Source organism: Barbus barbus (genome assembly GCF_936440315.1).
Source record: "Barbus barbus genome assembly, chromosome: 6".
NCBI lineage: Eukaryota > Metazoa > Chordata > Actinopteri > Cypriniformes > Cyprinidae > Barbus > Barbus barbus.
Genome location: NC_136734.1, coordinates 19,139,954 through 19,158,635, shown reverse-complemented (window position 1 = coordinate 19,158,635; position 18,682 = coordinate 19,139,954). Strand labels below are relative to the sequence as shown.

General features: G+C 36.3%; 1 protein-coding gene across 2 annotated transcripts; it reads right to left on the bottom strand.

Annotated features, from left to right (window-relative positions):
* Positions 1-514: 514 nt before the first annotated feature.
* On the bottom strand, positions 515-18,161 carry LOC306871441 (endosomal transmembrane epsin interactor 1-like). Of its 2 annotated transcripts, none has more exons than XM_079419380.1 (11): positions 16,888-18,161; positions 15,161-15,217; positions 14,205-14,315; positions 13,314-13,433; positions 12,867-12,974; positions 12,558-12,691; positions 9,507-9,633; positions 9,199-9,277; positions 5,854-6,006; positions 4,474-4,787; positions 515-1,417 (listed from the first exon to the last, which is right to left on the bottom strand). In XM_079419380.1, the coding sequence occupies exons 1-11, from the start codon at positions 17,185-17,187 to the stop codon at positions 1,127-1,129; spliced, it is 1,794 nt and encodes a 597-aa protein (XP_079275506.1). In that variant the 5' UTR covers positions 17,188-18,161; the 3' UTR covers positions 515-1,126. The 2 variants fall into 2 exon arrangements, with proteins under 2 accessions (XP_079275506.1, XP_079275507.1); XM_079419381.1 differs by having other exon boundaries at positions 515-1,401.
* Positions 18,162-18,682: the final 521 nt, after the last annotated feature.

The following is an 18,682-nucleotide window of genomic DNA, read 5'->3' as shown; positions in this document are numbered from 1 at the left end:
TATTTAGACACATTCCTTTACCATAGCAGGAATGTTTGTAACAGTATTTACACCATTAAACAAACTACTGAGAGCAGATACAACCAGAATGTCTCTTTAATCTATTGATTTTATGTTTTTGAAAGAAGTCTCTTCTGATCAAAAACACAGTAAAAATAGTCAAATTGTGAAATGTTGTTACTATTTAAAATAACTGTTTTGCATTTTAATATATTTGAAATTTTTCAGCAGTCTTCAGTGTCACATGATCCTTCAGAAAACTTACTAATATGCTGATTTGGTGCTCAAGAAACATTACCTATTATTATCAATGTTGAAAAGAGTATTTGATCAATAAAAATGTAGAAAGTCAACCTAATAAAACACACTGAATAAAAAATATGAATTTCTTTAAAAAAGTCTTAAAGCCCAAGTATTTGAAAGGTAGTTTTTCATTGAAGGTTTAGTTAAAACCTGTTCATCCAACACTGTCAAAATGGCATTATTAACTGAATGAAAGTCCCAGACAGCAGATGCTTTAAAGATCTATTTAATCTTGGAGAAATATGGATGGTAGGTTTCACCCATATAATGCAGATGAGCCTCGTCAAATTCAGTAATAATGCACCATACATCTCTGAAAGACATCTTGGTAGAAATAATACATTTGTTCAGAATGATCAAATAAAAATAAAAATAAAAACGTTGCATATTCATCCTCTTCACAATAATTCTCCACATCACATAAGATAAATAAAGCCATACATTAGCATGTTTTTCTTAATATAATGATTATTAATATAGTATTTTTCATATAGTCTATTTGTATAATCAAATAATTTTTAAATAAGGAAGATGAAAATTTGGGAAATAAACGTTTTTTTTTTCTCCAGTGTTTTATCATAATGCATAATGTGAAAAAATAAAAAGAAACATCCGTAAATCCCAACAGCTGGACTTCCAACTGAAAAAGTTCAAAATGAATAATATTCCGTATACACAATGACAAAAACAGATGTTTTAAAAATGAAGTGAAATCATGTGTACTTTATACAAAGCTTAGCTTCCTTCATGTTGTGATGTTCACGATAACCTTCACCTCAAACAGTCTATTTCTTCGCTTAACACAGTCAGTTTGAGACGTCACTCAGATGACGGTTTCTTGGAAGACTCCTATAAGGCTGTGTGGACGTTCCTGTTGCATGCGACGGGATCCAGCCCGAGAGCCCATCCTGGAGTTAGTTCGAGAATGGGAACCTGTCCTGCGCTCCGGCCCGGCCTGCAGCTGTGCCCATGTGAAGGTGCTGAGGTCGCCACAGCTGCGCAGGTGCAGGATGCCCGGCCGCTTGCGCAGCGGCAGCGTGTTGGAGGTGAGCTCCATCTGCGCCTGTCTGCGGAGGGTGGACTGCGCTGGTGCAACCTCTGAAACAGTAATGGCCTGCAAACATTAATGAAAATGACCTGTCAGGAAATTATTGCAACAAAAATGGACAAACAGGATATTAAAGTGACACTTCACCCAAAAATGACCATCATTTACTCACCCTCATGTTGTTCCAAACCTGTATGAGTTTCTTTCTTATGTTGTGCATAAAAGAAAAAATATTTTGAAGGATGCTGGTAATCAAACATTTGTTGGTCCACATTGACTTCCGTAGTATTTCTGTCAATGGGGACCAACTGTTTGGTTCTTCAATATTCTTCAAAATATCTTCTTTTGTGTTCAACATAAGAAACTTATACAGGTTTAGAACGACTTGAGGGTGATTAAATGATGACAAAATTTTCATTTTTGGGTGAAATATTCCTTTAACCTTACAGTAGTTACCCTACAAACAGTGACCCAACAGCCCTGATATGATAGTGTAAGGATGAAAGAACCTCAGATACTTTGATCTCCTGAGAAACAGACAATACAAACATGCACGGGCATCTTCGAGACACCTCACAGAGTGGAGGTGCAGGAAACTTCCTTCCCTTTTGTCCATTTGTTTCTTCTTAAATCCCCTCACCCATCCTTCCCTTCACTCAACTCACTCAGAATGGTCGATAGTAGAATGTAATGTTCTACATGAATGCAAGTGATATTTACAGTCATGTTTGGTATCATTTGAAGCGTCTGGTACAATGGTCTCATTCTTACAAGAAGTAAACTAAAAGGTAATACAGATCCTAAGAGATTAGAGATGTATTGCACACTGTAGAGGGTGGGTCAGTTCCCTGTACCTTTCATGCAAATTACCTTCTGTCCCTAAAGGTGTTAACTCAACTTGATCAAAGCAAATTCCAATTGTTAGTTCCTGTCTCCATTTCGGGGGATGTTTATCTTGGTCAGAAGTACTTAAGGAAATGTTGCAAAAGGATCGGCGCGATTCTGTAGCCAGAAGCCTGTAGTGTGTGGTGTGTCTCAATACTTCACACTATGTATTTCTATAAAGTCAGGTATGCATCCTTTACTCGTAGATTTATCTTTGAGAATTCGATGTTTTGTATTGATATGATTTGATCTCTTTGAATTGCTGTGTAATTGACATAATACATACAGTATTTACCTGACTGATAATAAATTGTTACATTTGACCTTATTCTGTTTTACTCTGTAATTATTGACTCTAGTAGATTACGTTGTATCCTTGTTAAAGACATGAGCAACCGAATGAACGAGTAAATATAAAGTCAAGAGTTAACTAGAATAATCAAATATCAGAAGAATACTAATTAGAAATAGACAAACAATCAATTTGCATTTCAACCGAAATACAAGGTCATAATAAAATGGAGTCAGATTAAATAATAAAATGGAGTCAGATTAGAGTTTAACTTAAAGAACTTTGCGCATTGAAAAGACCAAACACGCAGGAAACCTTCAACCACCATTGGATACCTTCTTTGGGCCAAATGTGTGGACCTTACAAAAGAATATTTCTATGGCCTCTAAATGATCAAAAATGGTTTGCACAAAAAAGTGTTGTACATTAATATCTACTATATGTCTTCTGTTGTTTGATTGATCTTTTATACTAGCAAGTACAATTGAAATCAATTGAATCAATTGAAAGTTTGGTCTCGTACTGTATCGTGTATCTTGTCAGTGTGTGCACTTGCTTGGCCATTTGTAGTTGATAAACAGGAAAGTGGGTTCAAGCGCCAGCAGAGGCAGTGTAATGAAGTGGTCTTTAAGAGAAGCAGTCTATCAGCGGAAGTTTAAAATCAGCTCGTAAGTGTATTTACTTGTCTCAGTGTTTAGCGCATTTGCCGTTGCTAGGAAACGCTTATTTTGTTTACTAGGATGAGAGTTGCTGAAATCGCGTTTGGTCTCGAACTGTATCGCGTATCTTGTCAGTGTGTGCACTTGCTTGGCCATTTGTAGTTGATAAACAGGAAAGTGGGTCCAGCTGATTTGAAATGATCATTTGTTGGACTGGTATAATAAAGGTTATTATACCGCGGCAGCGGTCGCGGCAGTCGTCGTGTGAAGCCCTCTTAGTGTAAAGACCATCGACTCTACCGTGCGACTCCACCGGGCAGGGACACCGGCAAGGGATAGTATTATCGCTTTTTATTTAATTTTTTCATTGATATGTTTATTATTGAAATGTTGTTATATGCATGTGTCAATTTTATTTAATTTCTTTATTTTCTTAAATATGTGGGTATATAGTATTTATAGAGTTGTAACTTTTTAGTTTTAGTTACTTTTTCTTATTTGTAAGTCGCTTTGGACAAAAGCGTCTGCTAAATGACAAAAGTAAGTAAGTAAGTAAGTACAAGGCCTTTCAATATTATTTCAAAAATGTCCACCTTCAAGTCATGGTACACTTGTCTTTTAGCTGTGAAATATTTACAGATAATTTAAGTAAATTTAAGAACTACTTTTATATTGTAGGTAATTCTTCAGGATGAGCACTTGCTGGGCTGTAGCAAGAAAAATCATGCTAAAAAATGTGATACATCAGGCTTTTGAGGAATGTTTATTTGTACATCTCTCCATCATCACTGTACTGCATTGCATTTTGTTATATGTAAATTAGCATTTAAATATCTTACTAAGACATATTATTGGAAGATACAGGGTGGCAACTAATATTTCAATGCATTTTAAGTAGTCTGCTATATATATATATATATATATAAAAATATATATAAATATAAATATAAATATATATAAGAGACTTACATTACAAGCTAAAATAATTTCATCTGACTTTTTTGCTATATAAATATCAGCAACGGCACCAAATCGCATATTTTTGCTTAGTTTGAGCCTCTAAATAAAATTAAGATCTTTTTTCCTCAGTACAAGTATGAGCTCCATATTGTTTTATATCATACTGTATGAGAGTCATAAAAGTCTGGTGTATCTAATATGATACTCAACAAAAAACATGCTGGATTCAAACACAATTCACCCGCTTGAGCACCAAAGCTCTATGTATTAGAGCACGTGCTTTGAGTCCTCGATAACTTGATGTGTTTTCATGCCATGTGTCTTGCCTGGTCAATGAAGCTGGCGCAGCGAACGGCCTCCTCCATGTGTTCCTCATCGGAGCGCAGCACGGTTTTGATGCTGTTGACCAGCTCCTGTACCTCAGGGGTCAAGCTGCAGGAGGATTGCTCCAAAAAACGGGCCACCAGCAGTTTTGTGTCTCTATAGCTCTGGTAGTCCACCATAGAGTTGGGACGAGGCTTCGGTTTGCCACGGCCCTGTCGTAGCGTAACGGTCCCATGCTCCGTTACAGTCACTGAGCCTGGAGCAGGAGCCGAACCAGGACCTAATTCTGTCTGTGTAGCTGCTTCACAACTCATTACTGAAAGAGACAGAAACCAATGAGATATAGCTTGCCATGTTTTTGACAAATATTTGTCAAATAATGTATACTCACAAGAGATGACAAATACATGGGGCTACATGAAGTGGGGCTACACAATTTGGAGAAAAATATCTAACTCCCAATTTTCTAATAAAAATTGTAATTGCAATTTAAAATTTAAGAAAAAAAAACTGCTGTGCTTGTTTGTCAGGCTGCACAATAATTGTAACTATAATAATAATTACATATAAATACATATAAATTCAGTGTAACGACGAACACCACTGTTGTATCAATTAAGAACCTTTACTACTCACCATCATGTCATTCCAAACTTGAATGACTTTTTTCTGCACAAAAGAAGATATTTTGAAGGATGTTGGTAACCGAACATTTATGGTTACCATCAACATTCATTGTTTGTACCAAAAAAAAATATATATATATATATATTATTATTTATTTATTAAAATATCTCCTTTTATGTTCCACAGAAGAATAAAATGTCATACATTAGATGTTTGGAATTAAATTAGGGCGAGTAAATGATGACTGAATTTGAATTTTTGAATGATCTATGCCTTTAAAGTTCTTTGCAAAGTGATCGCTCTCTGCTGACCCCCATCAGCAACACAGAGACAGAGAGTCCTATATTTAAAATGGGCTTAAAGTAACCACTGACAGCTATAGCTTCTCTATAAGTATCAAACCAAGTCCTCTGATCTGGACACACACACCAAGTAAAAAGAAACCTCCATCTGTCATCAGAGAGAAGCCAGTGGTCATAAACTAATTATAAAGAACTGTGTCAGTGCCTGTGCTTCGACCTTTTATAGAAACCTCATTCATTATATATACATTTAGGCTTGAAATGAGACAAATCTGCCTGTGGGCTTTTAAAACGCACAGAAGCAGCACATATATCCTCTGAAAACAAGTCCGATTTAATTTCATTGGTTGTCTGTGCCAACCAATATACAGTGTAGGGGTCATTATGCAATAACATTTGACTGTAGACTCCCACAAATGACATAACAGACCATTTGAGAATTCCTTCCCCTACCTTTGGCGGTCAGGTCTAGCAGGACGGGGTCACTGTTGGACCTGCGGAGGCGAGGTCTGTGAGGTTTTCTGCCGGAGGAGACTGCGCTGTGAGGCTGTCTGGACTGTGTGTCCGGAGGTGTGGGGCTCAATATGGCCATCTGACGGCACCTGTCTGAATAAAACACACAAACAAAGGACAAAAGCATGTTAACCTTTTAGGGCTTTTCACACTTTAAATTAGTTAACCCGGGGTAAAAATGGAATCTTGCTTCTTGTTTCACCCTGCTTACACTGTCAATAATCTCAACAGAGGGGGATCCCAAGCAATGTGCTGTACAAGGAGCCTAGAATCCCTAGAAGCACCCCTGCTGCTGACTGTACTATCAAGTTTTTCCTGAACTTGATTTGGACTTTCCTGGTAGGAATATTAATAAGGTAAGAATAAAAAAAGGTAAGAATAAAAAAAGTCTCTTCTTCAATCCATTTCATGTGTTTTCTGTCAGCATTTGATATTTTTCCATCTTGTTGCTTCATAATGAACAACATACATTTATGTCTATACGTACTACCATTTGGAGTCAGTATGATGCTTTAATGTTTTTAAAAGAAGTCTCTTATGCTCACCTGCATTTTTTAAATTGTAAAACAGAAAATACAGTAAAACAGAAATAGTAAAATTACAATTACAATTCAAAATAACTGTTTTCTATTGTAATATACAAACCCGATTCCAAAAAAGTTGGGACACTGTACAAATTGTGAATAAAAACAGAATGCAATGATGTGGAAGTTTCAAATTTCAATTTTTTATTCAGAATACAACATAGATGACATATCAAATGTTTAAACTGAGAAAATGTATAATTTTAAGGGAAAAATAAGTTTATTTTAAATTTCATGGCATCGACACATCTCAAAAAAGTTGGGACAAGGCCATGTTTACCACTGTGTGGCATCCCCTCTTCTTTTTATAACAGTCTGCAAACGTCTGGGGACTGAGGAGACAAGTTGCTCAAGTTTAGGAATAGGAATGTTGTCCCATTCTTGTCTAATACAGGCTTCTAGTTGCTCAACTGTCTTAGGTCTTCTTTGTCGCATCTTCCTCTTTATGATGCGCCAAATGTTTTCTATGGGTGAAAGATCTGGACTGCAGGCTGGCCATTTCAGTACCCGGATCCTCCTTCTACGCAGCCATGATGTTGTAATTGATGCAGTATGTGGTCTGGCATTGTCATGTTGGAAAATGCAAGGTCTTCCCTGAAAGAGACAACGTCTCGATGGGAGCATATGCTGTTCTAGAACTTGGATATACCTTTCAGCATTGATGGTGCCTTTCCAGATGTGTAAGCTGCCCATGCCACACGCACTCATGCAACCCCATACCATCAGAGATGCAGGCTTCTGAACTGAGCGCTGATAACAACTTGGGTTGTCCTTGTCCTCTTTAGTCCGGATGACATGGCGTCCCAATTTTCCAAAAAGAACCTCAAATTTTGATTCGTCTGACCACAGAACAGTTTTCCACTTTGCCACAGTTCATTTTAAATAAGCCTTGGCCCAGAGAAAATGCCTGCACTTCTGGATCATGTTTAGATATGGCTTCTTTTTTGACCTATAGAGTTTTAGCCGAAAACGGCGAATGGCACGGTGGATTGTGTTCACCGACAATGTTTTCAGGAAGTATTCCTGAGCCCATGTTGTGATTTCCATTACAGTAGCATTACTGTATGTGATGCAGTGCCGTCTAAGGGCCCGAAGATCACGGGCATCCAGTATGGTTTTCCAGCCTTGACCCTTACGCACAGAGATTGTTCCAGATTCTCTGAATCTTTGGATGATATTATGCACTGTAGATGATGATAACTTCAAAGTCTTTGCAATGTTTCTCTGAGAAACTCCTTTCTAATATTGCTCCACTATTTTTCGCTGCAGCATTGGGGGAATTGGTGATCCTCTTGCATCTTGACTTCTGAGAGACACTGCCACTCTGAGAGGCTCTTTTTATACCCAATCATGTTGCCAATTGACCTAATAAGTTGCAAATTGGTCCTCCAGCTGTTCCTTACATGTACATTTAACTTTTCCGGCCTCTTATTGCTACCTGTCCCAACTTTTTTGGAATGTGTAGCTCTCATGAAATCCCAAATGAGCCAATATTTGGCATGACATTTCAAAATGTCTCACTTTCAACATTTGATATGTTATCTATATTCCATTGTGAATAAAATATAAGTTTATGAGATTAAGTTGAGTAAATTATTGCATTCCTTTTTTATTCGTAATTTGTACAGTGTCCCAATTTTTTTGGAATCGGGTTTGTATTTTAAAATGTAATTAATTTCAGAATTTTCAGCTCTCATTACTCCAGTCTTCAGTGTCACATGATCCTTCAGAAATCATTCATATATGCTGATATGGTAACAAGTAATATTTCTTATCATTGTTGAAAATAGTTGTACTCCTTGATATTTTTGTGGAAACCAAAGTACTTTTTTGTGAACTTCAAAGTAAAGCATTTACTTAAAATAGAAACCTTTTGGAATATTATATATATTTTACTGTCACTTTTGGTCCATTTATTGAATCTTTGCTGAATAAAATATTAATAAAAAAAAAAAAGTACATTACTGACTCCTGAACAGTTGTTTACACATTAAAAATGTAGGATTTATACCTGGATATGACCAAGTTATCAGATTTAAAAAAAAAATCTAAAATGAAGAAAACGTTGCATGAACATCATTTTTGATAAATTTGTGGAGTTCATGTAGTTCAAAGTTATTCTTTCATTAAATAAATTTTTTTCAATTCAACATTTTCAATTGTTATGCTAATAATATAATTGAAAATGAAAAAATTATGAAATTCGAAGAATGCAAAACATTTAGCCAAGTGGCCGCTATTTGTGATTTGTGAAAGATCATTAAAAACATGCAGGACTATCTTTGAAAGTGTTGAAGGATACAGACAGCTATATAAAGAAAAATAAATCCCTCACAGAAGAGGACTGGAGATACAACTGACACCACTAAAATACATGTCTTTTAATACACAGATGACATAATTTTGGATGGGTACTGTGAAATGCTGTAAGCATCCTGATTAAATATAGAGCACCAAAGGCACTAGGTTCATTTAAGCCGTGTCAATGACACATTTCATGTAGGCCTAAGAGGCAGCTCCATTTTCTAATTCCAAATTTTCCTATGGGAATTTTGTATTTGCTTGTTTTCTACTTTTGTTCTAAAATACTTTCTCCTGTCCCGGTTCAATGTGCAAAAACCACTGTAAGTGTTAAATGTCAGTGTTTATCAATACTGCTCCTCTCCACAGGCCTATATATAAGAATACAAATGGTTCATACCATCACCGGGCGTCTCTGCCTCTGCACTCTCTGTCAGGACCTCAGTCAGATCGGTCATTTGCACCTCAGTATTCTGGGCCTGATATAAATACAGAGGGTCAGTGAGCAGATAAGGACTGTATTTGATTGAGCTGTTGCCAATGTAAGCTTGGTAGACCAGAACACAGCGCCATGTTTGCTGATACAAGGTCTAATTTACAAATGCTATCAGGAATTAATACTGAATGCGAACTGCCTTTTGATTTTCATCACAGAGATGATTATTGGATAGCATATAGATGGCATATAATAACTGTATAAATCAGTACCTGTACTGTTGGGTTTGATGCAACAGCTTCATAAGGTGGAGGAGGGTCTAGAGGACAGAAGACCTCCACTCCTTTAATTCTGGCACCATATATATGAGGCAGAGGAATCATACCATCACCAAACATCCTGCCAAAACACACACATTTACATTGTAAACAACCCACGAGAAGATATAATGGCAGTAAACAACTGCTTCTAGACAAACCCATTAGTGTTTGATCAGAACATCCAATGAAATGGGAGAATATCATGCTTTCCCACACACAAACTTCAATCTTGTTTAACGTTGTCAAAACATTTTGGTTGCCTGCCAATCACTGAGCCAACCACCCACAAATCTGCTAAATCCTGCTGTATTTTTGGTTAAGAGTTCAAGGTTAAAGTGCAGGTTTGTGTGTGTGTGTGTGTGTGTGTGTGCGCGAGAGAGAGAGAGAGAGAGAGAGAGAGCGTGAGACACACTTAAGCAAGCTATAGATCATGAAATGCAGGACAGATTTTAATCACGAATATGCACGTAACCTTAAAATACCTTTAATATGTACAAGTTACATTAAAACCTTAAAATTTGGAATTGACTAGAACCCTAGCGCATATATATATATATATATATATATATATATACACACACACAGTTGGGCAAAAAAGTATTTAGTCAGCCATCAATTGTGCAAGTTCTCCCACTTAAAAAGATGAGAGAGGCCTGTAATTTTCATCATAGGTACACTTCAACTATGAGAGACAGAATGGGGGGAAAGAATCCAGGAAATCACATTGTGGGATTTTTAATGAATTACTTGGTAAATTCCTCGGTAAAATAAGTATTTGGTCACCTACAAACAAGCAAGATTTCTGGCTCTCACAGACCTGTAACTTCTTCTTTAAGAGGCTCTTCTGTCCTCCACTCGTTACCTGTATTAATGGCACCTGTTTGAACTCGGTGTCAGTATAAAAGACACCTGTCCACAACCTCAAACAGTCACACTCCAAACTCCACTATGACCAAGACCAAAGAGCTGTCAAAAGGACACCAGAAACAAAATTGTAGACCTGCACCAGGCTGGGAAGACTGAATCTGCAATAGGCAAGCAGCTTGGTGTGAAGAAATCAACTGTGGGAGCAATTATTAGAAAATGGAAGACATACAAGACCACTGATAATCTCCCTCGATCTGGGGCTCCACGCAAGATCCCAACCACACGGGGGGACCTAGTGAATGACCTGCAGAGAGTTGGGACCAAAGTAACAAAGGCTACCATCAGTAACACACTACGCCGCCAGGGACTCAAATCCTGCAGTGCCAGACGTGTCCCCCTGCTTAAGCCAGTACATGTCCGAGCCCGTCTGAAGTTTGCTAGAGAGCATTTGGATGATCCAGAAGAGGATTGGGAGAATGTCATATGGTCAGATGAAACCAAAATAGAACTTTTTGTTAACTCAACTCGTCGTGTTTGGAGTAGAAAGAATGCTGAGTTGCATCCAAAGAACACCATACCTACTGTGAAGCATGGGGGTGGAAACATCATGCTTTGGGGCTGTTTTTCTGCAAAGGGACCAGGACGACTGATCCGTGTAAAGGAAAGAATGAATGGGGCCATGTATCGTGAGATTTTGAGTGAAAACCTCCTTCCATCAGCAAGGGCATTGAAGATGAAACATGGCTGGGTCTTTCAGCATGACAATGATCCCAAACACACCGCCCGGGCAACGAAGGAGTGGCTTCGTAAGAAGCATTTCAAGGTCCTGGAGTGGCCTAGCCAGTCTCCAGATCTCAACCCCATAGAAAATCTTTGGAGGGAGTCGAAAGTCCGTGTTGCCTAGCGACAGCCCCAAAACCTTGTGTGAAAACCTTGTGAAGACTTACAGAAAATGTTTGACCTCTGTCATTGCCAACAAAGGGTATATAACATAGTATTGAGATTAACTTTTGTTATTGACCAAATACTTATTTTCCACCATAATTTGCAAATAAATTATTTAAAAATCAGACAATGTGATTTCCTGGATTCTTTTCCCCCATTCTGTCTCTCATAGTTGAAGGGTACCTATGATGAAAATTACAGGCCTCTCTCATCTTTTTAAGTGGGAGAACTAGCACAATTGGTGGCTGACTAAATACTTTTTTGCCCAACTGTGTGTGTGTGTGTGTGTATATATATATATATATATATATATATATATATATATATATATATATATATATATATATATATATATATATATATATCTATATATATATCATTTAAAGTTTTGGTGTTTTATTTATTTAATTTATTTATTATTATTATTATTTTTGAATGAATGAATGAAAGAAACCAATTCTTGGATCAGCAAGGACACATAAAAAAATGTCACAAAAGATTTGTATTCCAAATAAACACTGTTCTTTTGAACTTTCTATTCAAAGAATTCTGACTAAATGTATCAGTTTTCTCAAAATTTAGCACAATTGTTTTAAACATTGAAAATAATAAGAAATATTTCCTGAGCAGCAAATCAGCATATTAGAATGATTTTTGAAGTATATTGTGACATTCAAGACTGAAGCAATGGCTGCTGAAAATTCAGCTTTGCCATCACAGGAATAAATTACATTTAAAACATATTAAACTAGTAAACAGTTATTTTAAAGATTTGACAATATTATTGTTTTTACTGCACCAAATAAATACAGGCTTGATGAGCTTTTTTTTTTTTTTTATAATTAAAAATCTTGCCACCCCCAAACGTTTGAACAACAGCGTGTTGTACATTATTATTTTTATTTAATAATTATTTTTTTTAAATATATATTTTATGTTTAATGATTATTTTAAATGTTCACATTTCATTTAATGTTTAAAGTTTTGAAATTCATGGAATAAAAAGTATATATTACATTATGTGTCTTTAAAAATAAACTCAATGCAGTCACGTAGGTTCAGTTATAATAACTAAACAAAATTTTGACTTGAATATACAGTTCATTTCAACGTTATCACATTTTAGGTAGCCTAAAACATTTTTTGGAGTGTGCTGTGTAACTATGAGTATAGAGGGCTTGTGTGTGATACCTGCGAGCCAGGCGTGGGGTGTAAGAGTAGAAGGTGGAGAAGTATGAAGGAGGAGGCGCCGGAGCAACAAATTCGTCAGGGTCAGGAAGAGGAGTCTGCTCCTCCAATTCCTCTGGAACAGGCCTGGCCTCTTCCTGCCAAAGATGATCATAATCACATCACTATTAGCATTTGACCAGCGCAGAGAGACATCAGACACCTCTGAGCTTCTCACAGCATTTCTAAAGAGCCTTATAATCTATGCCACACACTGACCAAGAAATAAATCATGTGTTTTCTTCTCATATTTTCCGTTATATGATTTCTCACCATGCAGGGCCGTCTGGTTGAGAAGATCTGGAGATATCTGAGTGCAGCAGCCACCAGACACACAGCTGTGGCCAAAGCATTCAGCGCACACAACGCAAACAGCACTTTCTGAAAGAGACAGAACTCTATAACACCCAAATCTATCGCTAGTAAATAAAACTTTGCAAGCATATTCCTCTCACTCCTAATATAAGATACTTTATTCTGATTGGTCAGTCATGGCATTTTACAAACTGGTAGCAGGTAAATGTTCCCAAAACTTCTTAATTCATTAAATCACGTTGTACTAATTCGCTATCTTGTTTTGGTTTAGTAAATCATGGTCACGATTAATTTGTGGCCACAATAAACATATTTTTGCCTGCATGTCATGGATAGGGCTTTGTAAAACAGTCCAAATTACACAAAATAGAACTGAAAAAAATATTTATTATAAAATGTACACACCTTAAGCAGGATTCTCATTGTGCCACATGCATGACCTGCGTAGATCTCAATCAACTTGTCCCCTTGGCACTGTGTACTTGGAATCTCTGAACAACAGTAACAGAGGTCACCCCTCTCATTCTGAAACACAGAAACACATTTATTATGTTTGTTCATTATAATATCTGATGACATGGTATTACTAATACTTAAAGAACTGCCTGGATCCTTTCTACATTTGTCTTTTTGAGTGGTCTGGCGCTGCATGCGATAACAGCTCAAAGATATGAGGTCACCAATATGGCAGGAGATTTCCATGACAAGTGGAAATGATGAAAGAGCAGCCTTCAGACACTGGAATTGACAGCACCCCAAAAACTAAATAAATTCCAGGAAAAACTGGAACCTGCTTTGACTCTCAAATTCAGGGCTTTCTTTGACTTGGACAGACTTCATTCCTCTAAGCAGATGGTCTGTACAGATGTGCATTTTTCCAGTGTGTTACTAATACGTGCATCAACCAAGCAGCCCATCAGCCCGTGTTATTGTTTTTCAATTACACACTAGAAGAAAGTTTTAGAAGTGCTTGTAAGAGCAGTGCGTGGGTGTTCGCCAGAGTGTTGCAATGAGGTTGCTAGGGTGTTCTATGTGGTTGCTATGCAGCTGCTTACAAGTATGTAGTTAATGCCACTTATTATTCTTTGCCAACTCTAACACTACAACGAATGTTATTATGTAGTGTAGATAAATGTACATATGTATTAATAAGGTTTGCCCCACATCAGTTGGTGATTGTTTATATTTTGCATCTAGGTTTGTGAATACAATCGTCAATACATGAGTCATCTGACAAGTCATTATTGATGTTATTATCTCTACCACAGCACATGTCCAAATGCACAGATTCCTCACCAGCTGGCAGTTAATGGTACTGGAGACCAGCTGAGCCCCCTGACAGCAGAGGATGAAGCCTGCCAGGTTTAGCAGGATACAGACCACTGACAGCAATACAAACAGATTTACCTGTGTGAGAAATTAGATGAAACGAGTTAATGGTACAGGGCAAGATTAGTCAGTGTTTTTACAGTGGCATGTGAAAGTTTGGGAACCCCTTGCAGATCTGTGAAAATGTGAATAATTTGAACAAAATAAGAGAGATTTGATGAAATCTGTATTTGATGAACATAATATCAGCACTCAAATCTGGAATTAGAAAATGACACTTACACTACTGTTTAAAGTTTGGATTCGATGAGATTTGTTAATGGTTTTTAAAGAAGTCTCTTATGTTCACCAAGGCTGTATTCATTTGATCAAAAATAGAGTAAAAACTATTTTTTTAATATATTTGAAAACGTAATTCATTCCTGTGATGGCAAAGTTGAATTTTCTTTTCATTCTTCGGCATCACATGATCTTTCAGAAATCACTCTATTATGTTGATTTTGTGCTCCAGAAACATTTAATTATTATCATTTAATAATCTTTTTTTTTTTTTTTTTCTCAATTTAATGCATTTTTAGTGAATTAAAAGAAATCTCACTGACCCCAAACTTTTGAACTGTACTGTATATGAATGGCAGTAGGCAGGAGATGACAGTCGGCTTGAGACTTAATTAACAAGGTCTTAACTGAATGTCTGGTGGACACAGATCCTATTTAAAAGGTCTTTTAAGGGCCAAACAACTGGCCCCTTAACATACTGTAAGGACACGGACATGCAGAAGATTACACGGAAAACATATGTTCAGGACAATACAGGACTGATTTAGTGTAGTAAACATCATCTAACTATTTTCAAGTAAAAATAAACTCATCTGCTTATTAAAACAGAAACATTAGGCTGCTGCCTTAAAGACCACACATACCAGCAGAAGCATCGGCCGTTTCCATGTGGTTAGTCCTATAATCCCAGAGAGGATGACCTGCAGAAAACAATCAGTCCGTTCAGCAAAGAGGCAAACACTCACAGACAGATTAACTGATAATGAACCCATTATTACCCATTAGATGGTGTACACTCTCAAAACGGCCTTCAGCACTTTTAAATCCTGTTTTAATGACTCATCTCACTCAGTGTGTCATCGGCCGAGCTGTCTCTAGCAGCCTCATTCAAATATCATTGTCCATACTCGGCTCCCTCTCGTTTCCACTAACCCTGCCACTTCCTGTCATTTACACCAGCTGATGGGTTAGCTTGTGTTTAGCTCTTTTTCTTCAGACATAACAATCTAAAGCATTTCACTAAATCCGTAACTGTAAAATGCTTTGTGAGGTAACCTATAAAAAATACTTAAATTCATTGATTTTTTTCAAATCAACAATATTCTGTAATCAACTTCACAATATTACATTGTGAATTTTTTTTCACGTCATTACAACATTTTTATTTCCATCTCTGTAAAAGGTCACAATTATTTTAATGAGTTTTCAGTGTTTGATTTTCTTCATCAGTAATGGAGTCCAACTTCAGAAGTATAAATAAACATTAGATTTTAACTAGCTGTTGTTTTGCACTTGGTTAGAGGTATGCATAATATGGCAGCTTTACTTCTAAACAGTAACTCACTATAGAGTGTTACGCAGTAAAAGAGGTTCACACTTAGCCATGACTTTACTGACCAGTTCACTCAACTCCTGCCAATGACCACAAATATTAACCATACGTAAATGTGGAAATTATATTTTAAATTGCATAACTTTGGATAACTTTGACCAACTTCAACCACAGCACTAAGGAAGTTTCTAAATATCTAGAAACTTAAGAAACTAGACAATATCAAGATGTTTAAGGTATTAAAAGTTAAAACAATATAATTTGCTGTGGATAAATACATGAATGCTAATGTAAAATGTAAACAAGCTTGGTAAATGTGAAAAACTTCTGGTAAATGTGCCAGGATCTAAATAATCATTAATGTCATATTGACTAATAAATCTGACAAAAGTAAAAATGACATTGTCATTCATTGAAATCTGGTCACTAGATTGGATATTAGACTACACTGTGAAACTATATACTGTAAAAATGTTGAACTGTAAACTGTTCACTGTAAAATTTTGAATCCTAAATATGTGCTTCAAGTTGTAACATCTGAATTAAGTCAAATTCCAATTAAATTATTGTTTAACTAAATCAACCATTATTTGACTAAACCAACTGCATTAGGTACCACTGCACCAGTAAAAAAAATAATGGACCAAGCTGAAATATTTCCTTGAGGCAGCAACTACAGGGTACTTTTTAAAAGTCTAATTAATAACTTTGCTAATAATTTACAACATATTGACAGATCAGTATGGTTTATCATAGTGCATTACTGGTAAATAACAGTGTCTGGTGTGCTCATATACTCAGAAATAGACTGAACTAAAAGTGCAGCACCACGTTTCTGTATCAGACTGCATTGGAAACACATTAGACCATAATAAAACTTCTCCTCTATACCTGTTGGTTTGTAATGGAGCGATGAAAAGCTGTAGACTAATACAGTGGCATACTGACAAGCATGCATTTTAATACGAGTAGCATGCATATGTACCGTAAAATAAAAACATTAGCACCTCTGATTATGGCCAGTAATATAATACTCACAGAAGATCCGGCCCAAAACGGACAGGAGTTTCTAATAGGGGGCGAGTTGCTAAGGGACAGAGCCCCGAAAGAGAGCGCCACCATGGAGCAGCCGAGAACCAGCTGCAGCAAGCCGAGGGAGAGCAGCGGGCGAGCGGGCAGCAGCGCCGGGATGAGCCGCGTCTGAGATCCGGACATACGGGACGGAAGAGCGGACACACAACGGCTGCGGCTTCTGTGAGAGGCGTCTGCGAGATGATGGGCCAAAGCAGCCCCTGTTAAACGACAGCAAGATCCAGGCAGAACTACGGGCAGAGACATTGGGGACCCGCGAGCAGCCAAACAACAACAAAACACAGTAAACGAGCACAGCGGCGCTCCCTCATTTTACTCTGTCTCTCACGGCGACGATTATTTCTTTAAACTGCCCGTTCCGCGTTACTTCCATGGTCCTGTCGAGGTAGTTCAGTGTTGGTTTTAAAATAACTAGGCTCTGTGACCTGCTGCTCGGATTTGGTTTCACATTTTTTGGGCAGAGCGAGCGGACAGGCGCGGGAGGGGTGCGTGGGAAGAGGAGGCCACACACACCCCCGGGTCTCCCTCTCTGTCAAGTTTTCCGCAAATGTGAAGAAAGACACCATCAAGACGCTGAAATTATGACGAAACATTTATGTCGCGTTGTGTTTAATGCTGAAAGGACAACATTCACGCGCTCTTTGGTGCGTATCATTACTTCAGAGTGAAACTCTACCGATCTTTATGAAGAAATAGACTAATCGCATCCAAAATAAAAGATTTTGTTTATATAATATATGTGTGTATACTGTGTATATTTATTATGTATATATTAATACAAACACAAGCATGTATATATTTATGAAAAATATGCCATGTTTATACGTTAAATAGATTTATATAAATATATAGATGTAAATACATGTCAATATTTTCTAAATGTTTACTGTATGTGTATGTATTTATATAAACATAATAAATAAACACAGTACACATACCTATATTATGTAAACAAAAACTTTTATTGTGGATGCGATTAATCATTTGACAGCAATATAAAGAAATAAACAGCTGAACACCAAAACACTGACTTACGTAGTTTTTAGTAAAAAAAGACATAATTTTGCATGGCATAATGAAAATTTATGTTTATACAGTCAATACAAAAACTGCAGAATGATAAATCTTTTGCTGTATGTAGGATATGCAATTTTATCAAAAACATCTTCATTGGAAAAATGAAGAAGTTTAATTTATAATCTTTCTTTATAATATTTTTTTAACCCAAAAAAAAAAAAATCTATTTATATTATTGTCTATACACGTGTTTCTATAGCACATAAAAATACAACAAATGTTGACAAAAGTGCAGTATAAGATAACACAAAATAAAAAAACATGAATTTGTAAAAAAATAAAAAACTATAACATTTATGTGTCTATATTTTAGCATTGCTGTGTCATTAAATAATATAACGTTAATATTATACTATATTAGAATATATCATGTTTTTAAACATAATTATACATATATATTTAAATATTTAGACTGAATATAATATAACGTTGTACTGAAGGTTATATTATAATTAATGGTTCTTTATTTATTTATTTATTTAAATATTTTTCCATATATTTTTTTAATGTGTGTGGCACGGCAACTTACACTTTCTTTCAACTAAATTATTGCCTTTAAATATATATTAAAATATTTATATATGATATGTTTTCACTGTATATTATAAGATAATTCATGCTTGTTTATTATATATTTGTTCATATATTTTTTTAGGCAAGGCAA

Excerpts from the sequence above, each read along its gene's own strand:
- LOC306871441 (XM_079419380.1), bottom strand. The coding sequence starts at position 17,187 with ATGTCTCTGCCCGTAGTTCTGCCTGGATCTTGCTGTCGTTTAACAGGG. Across the intron at positions 12,975-13,313 it reads CAATGAGAATCCTGCTTAAG|AAAGTGCTGTTTGCGTTGTG; the intron begins GTGTGTACATTT and ends TGTCTCTTTCAG. Across the intron at positions 12,692-12,866 it reads CAACCAGACGGCCCTGCATG|GAAGAGGCCAGGCCTGTTCC; the intron begins GTGAGAAATCAT and ends CATCTTTGGCAG.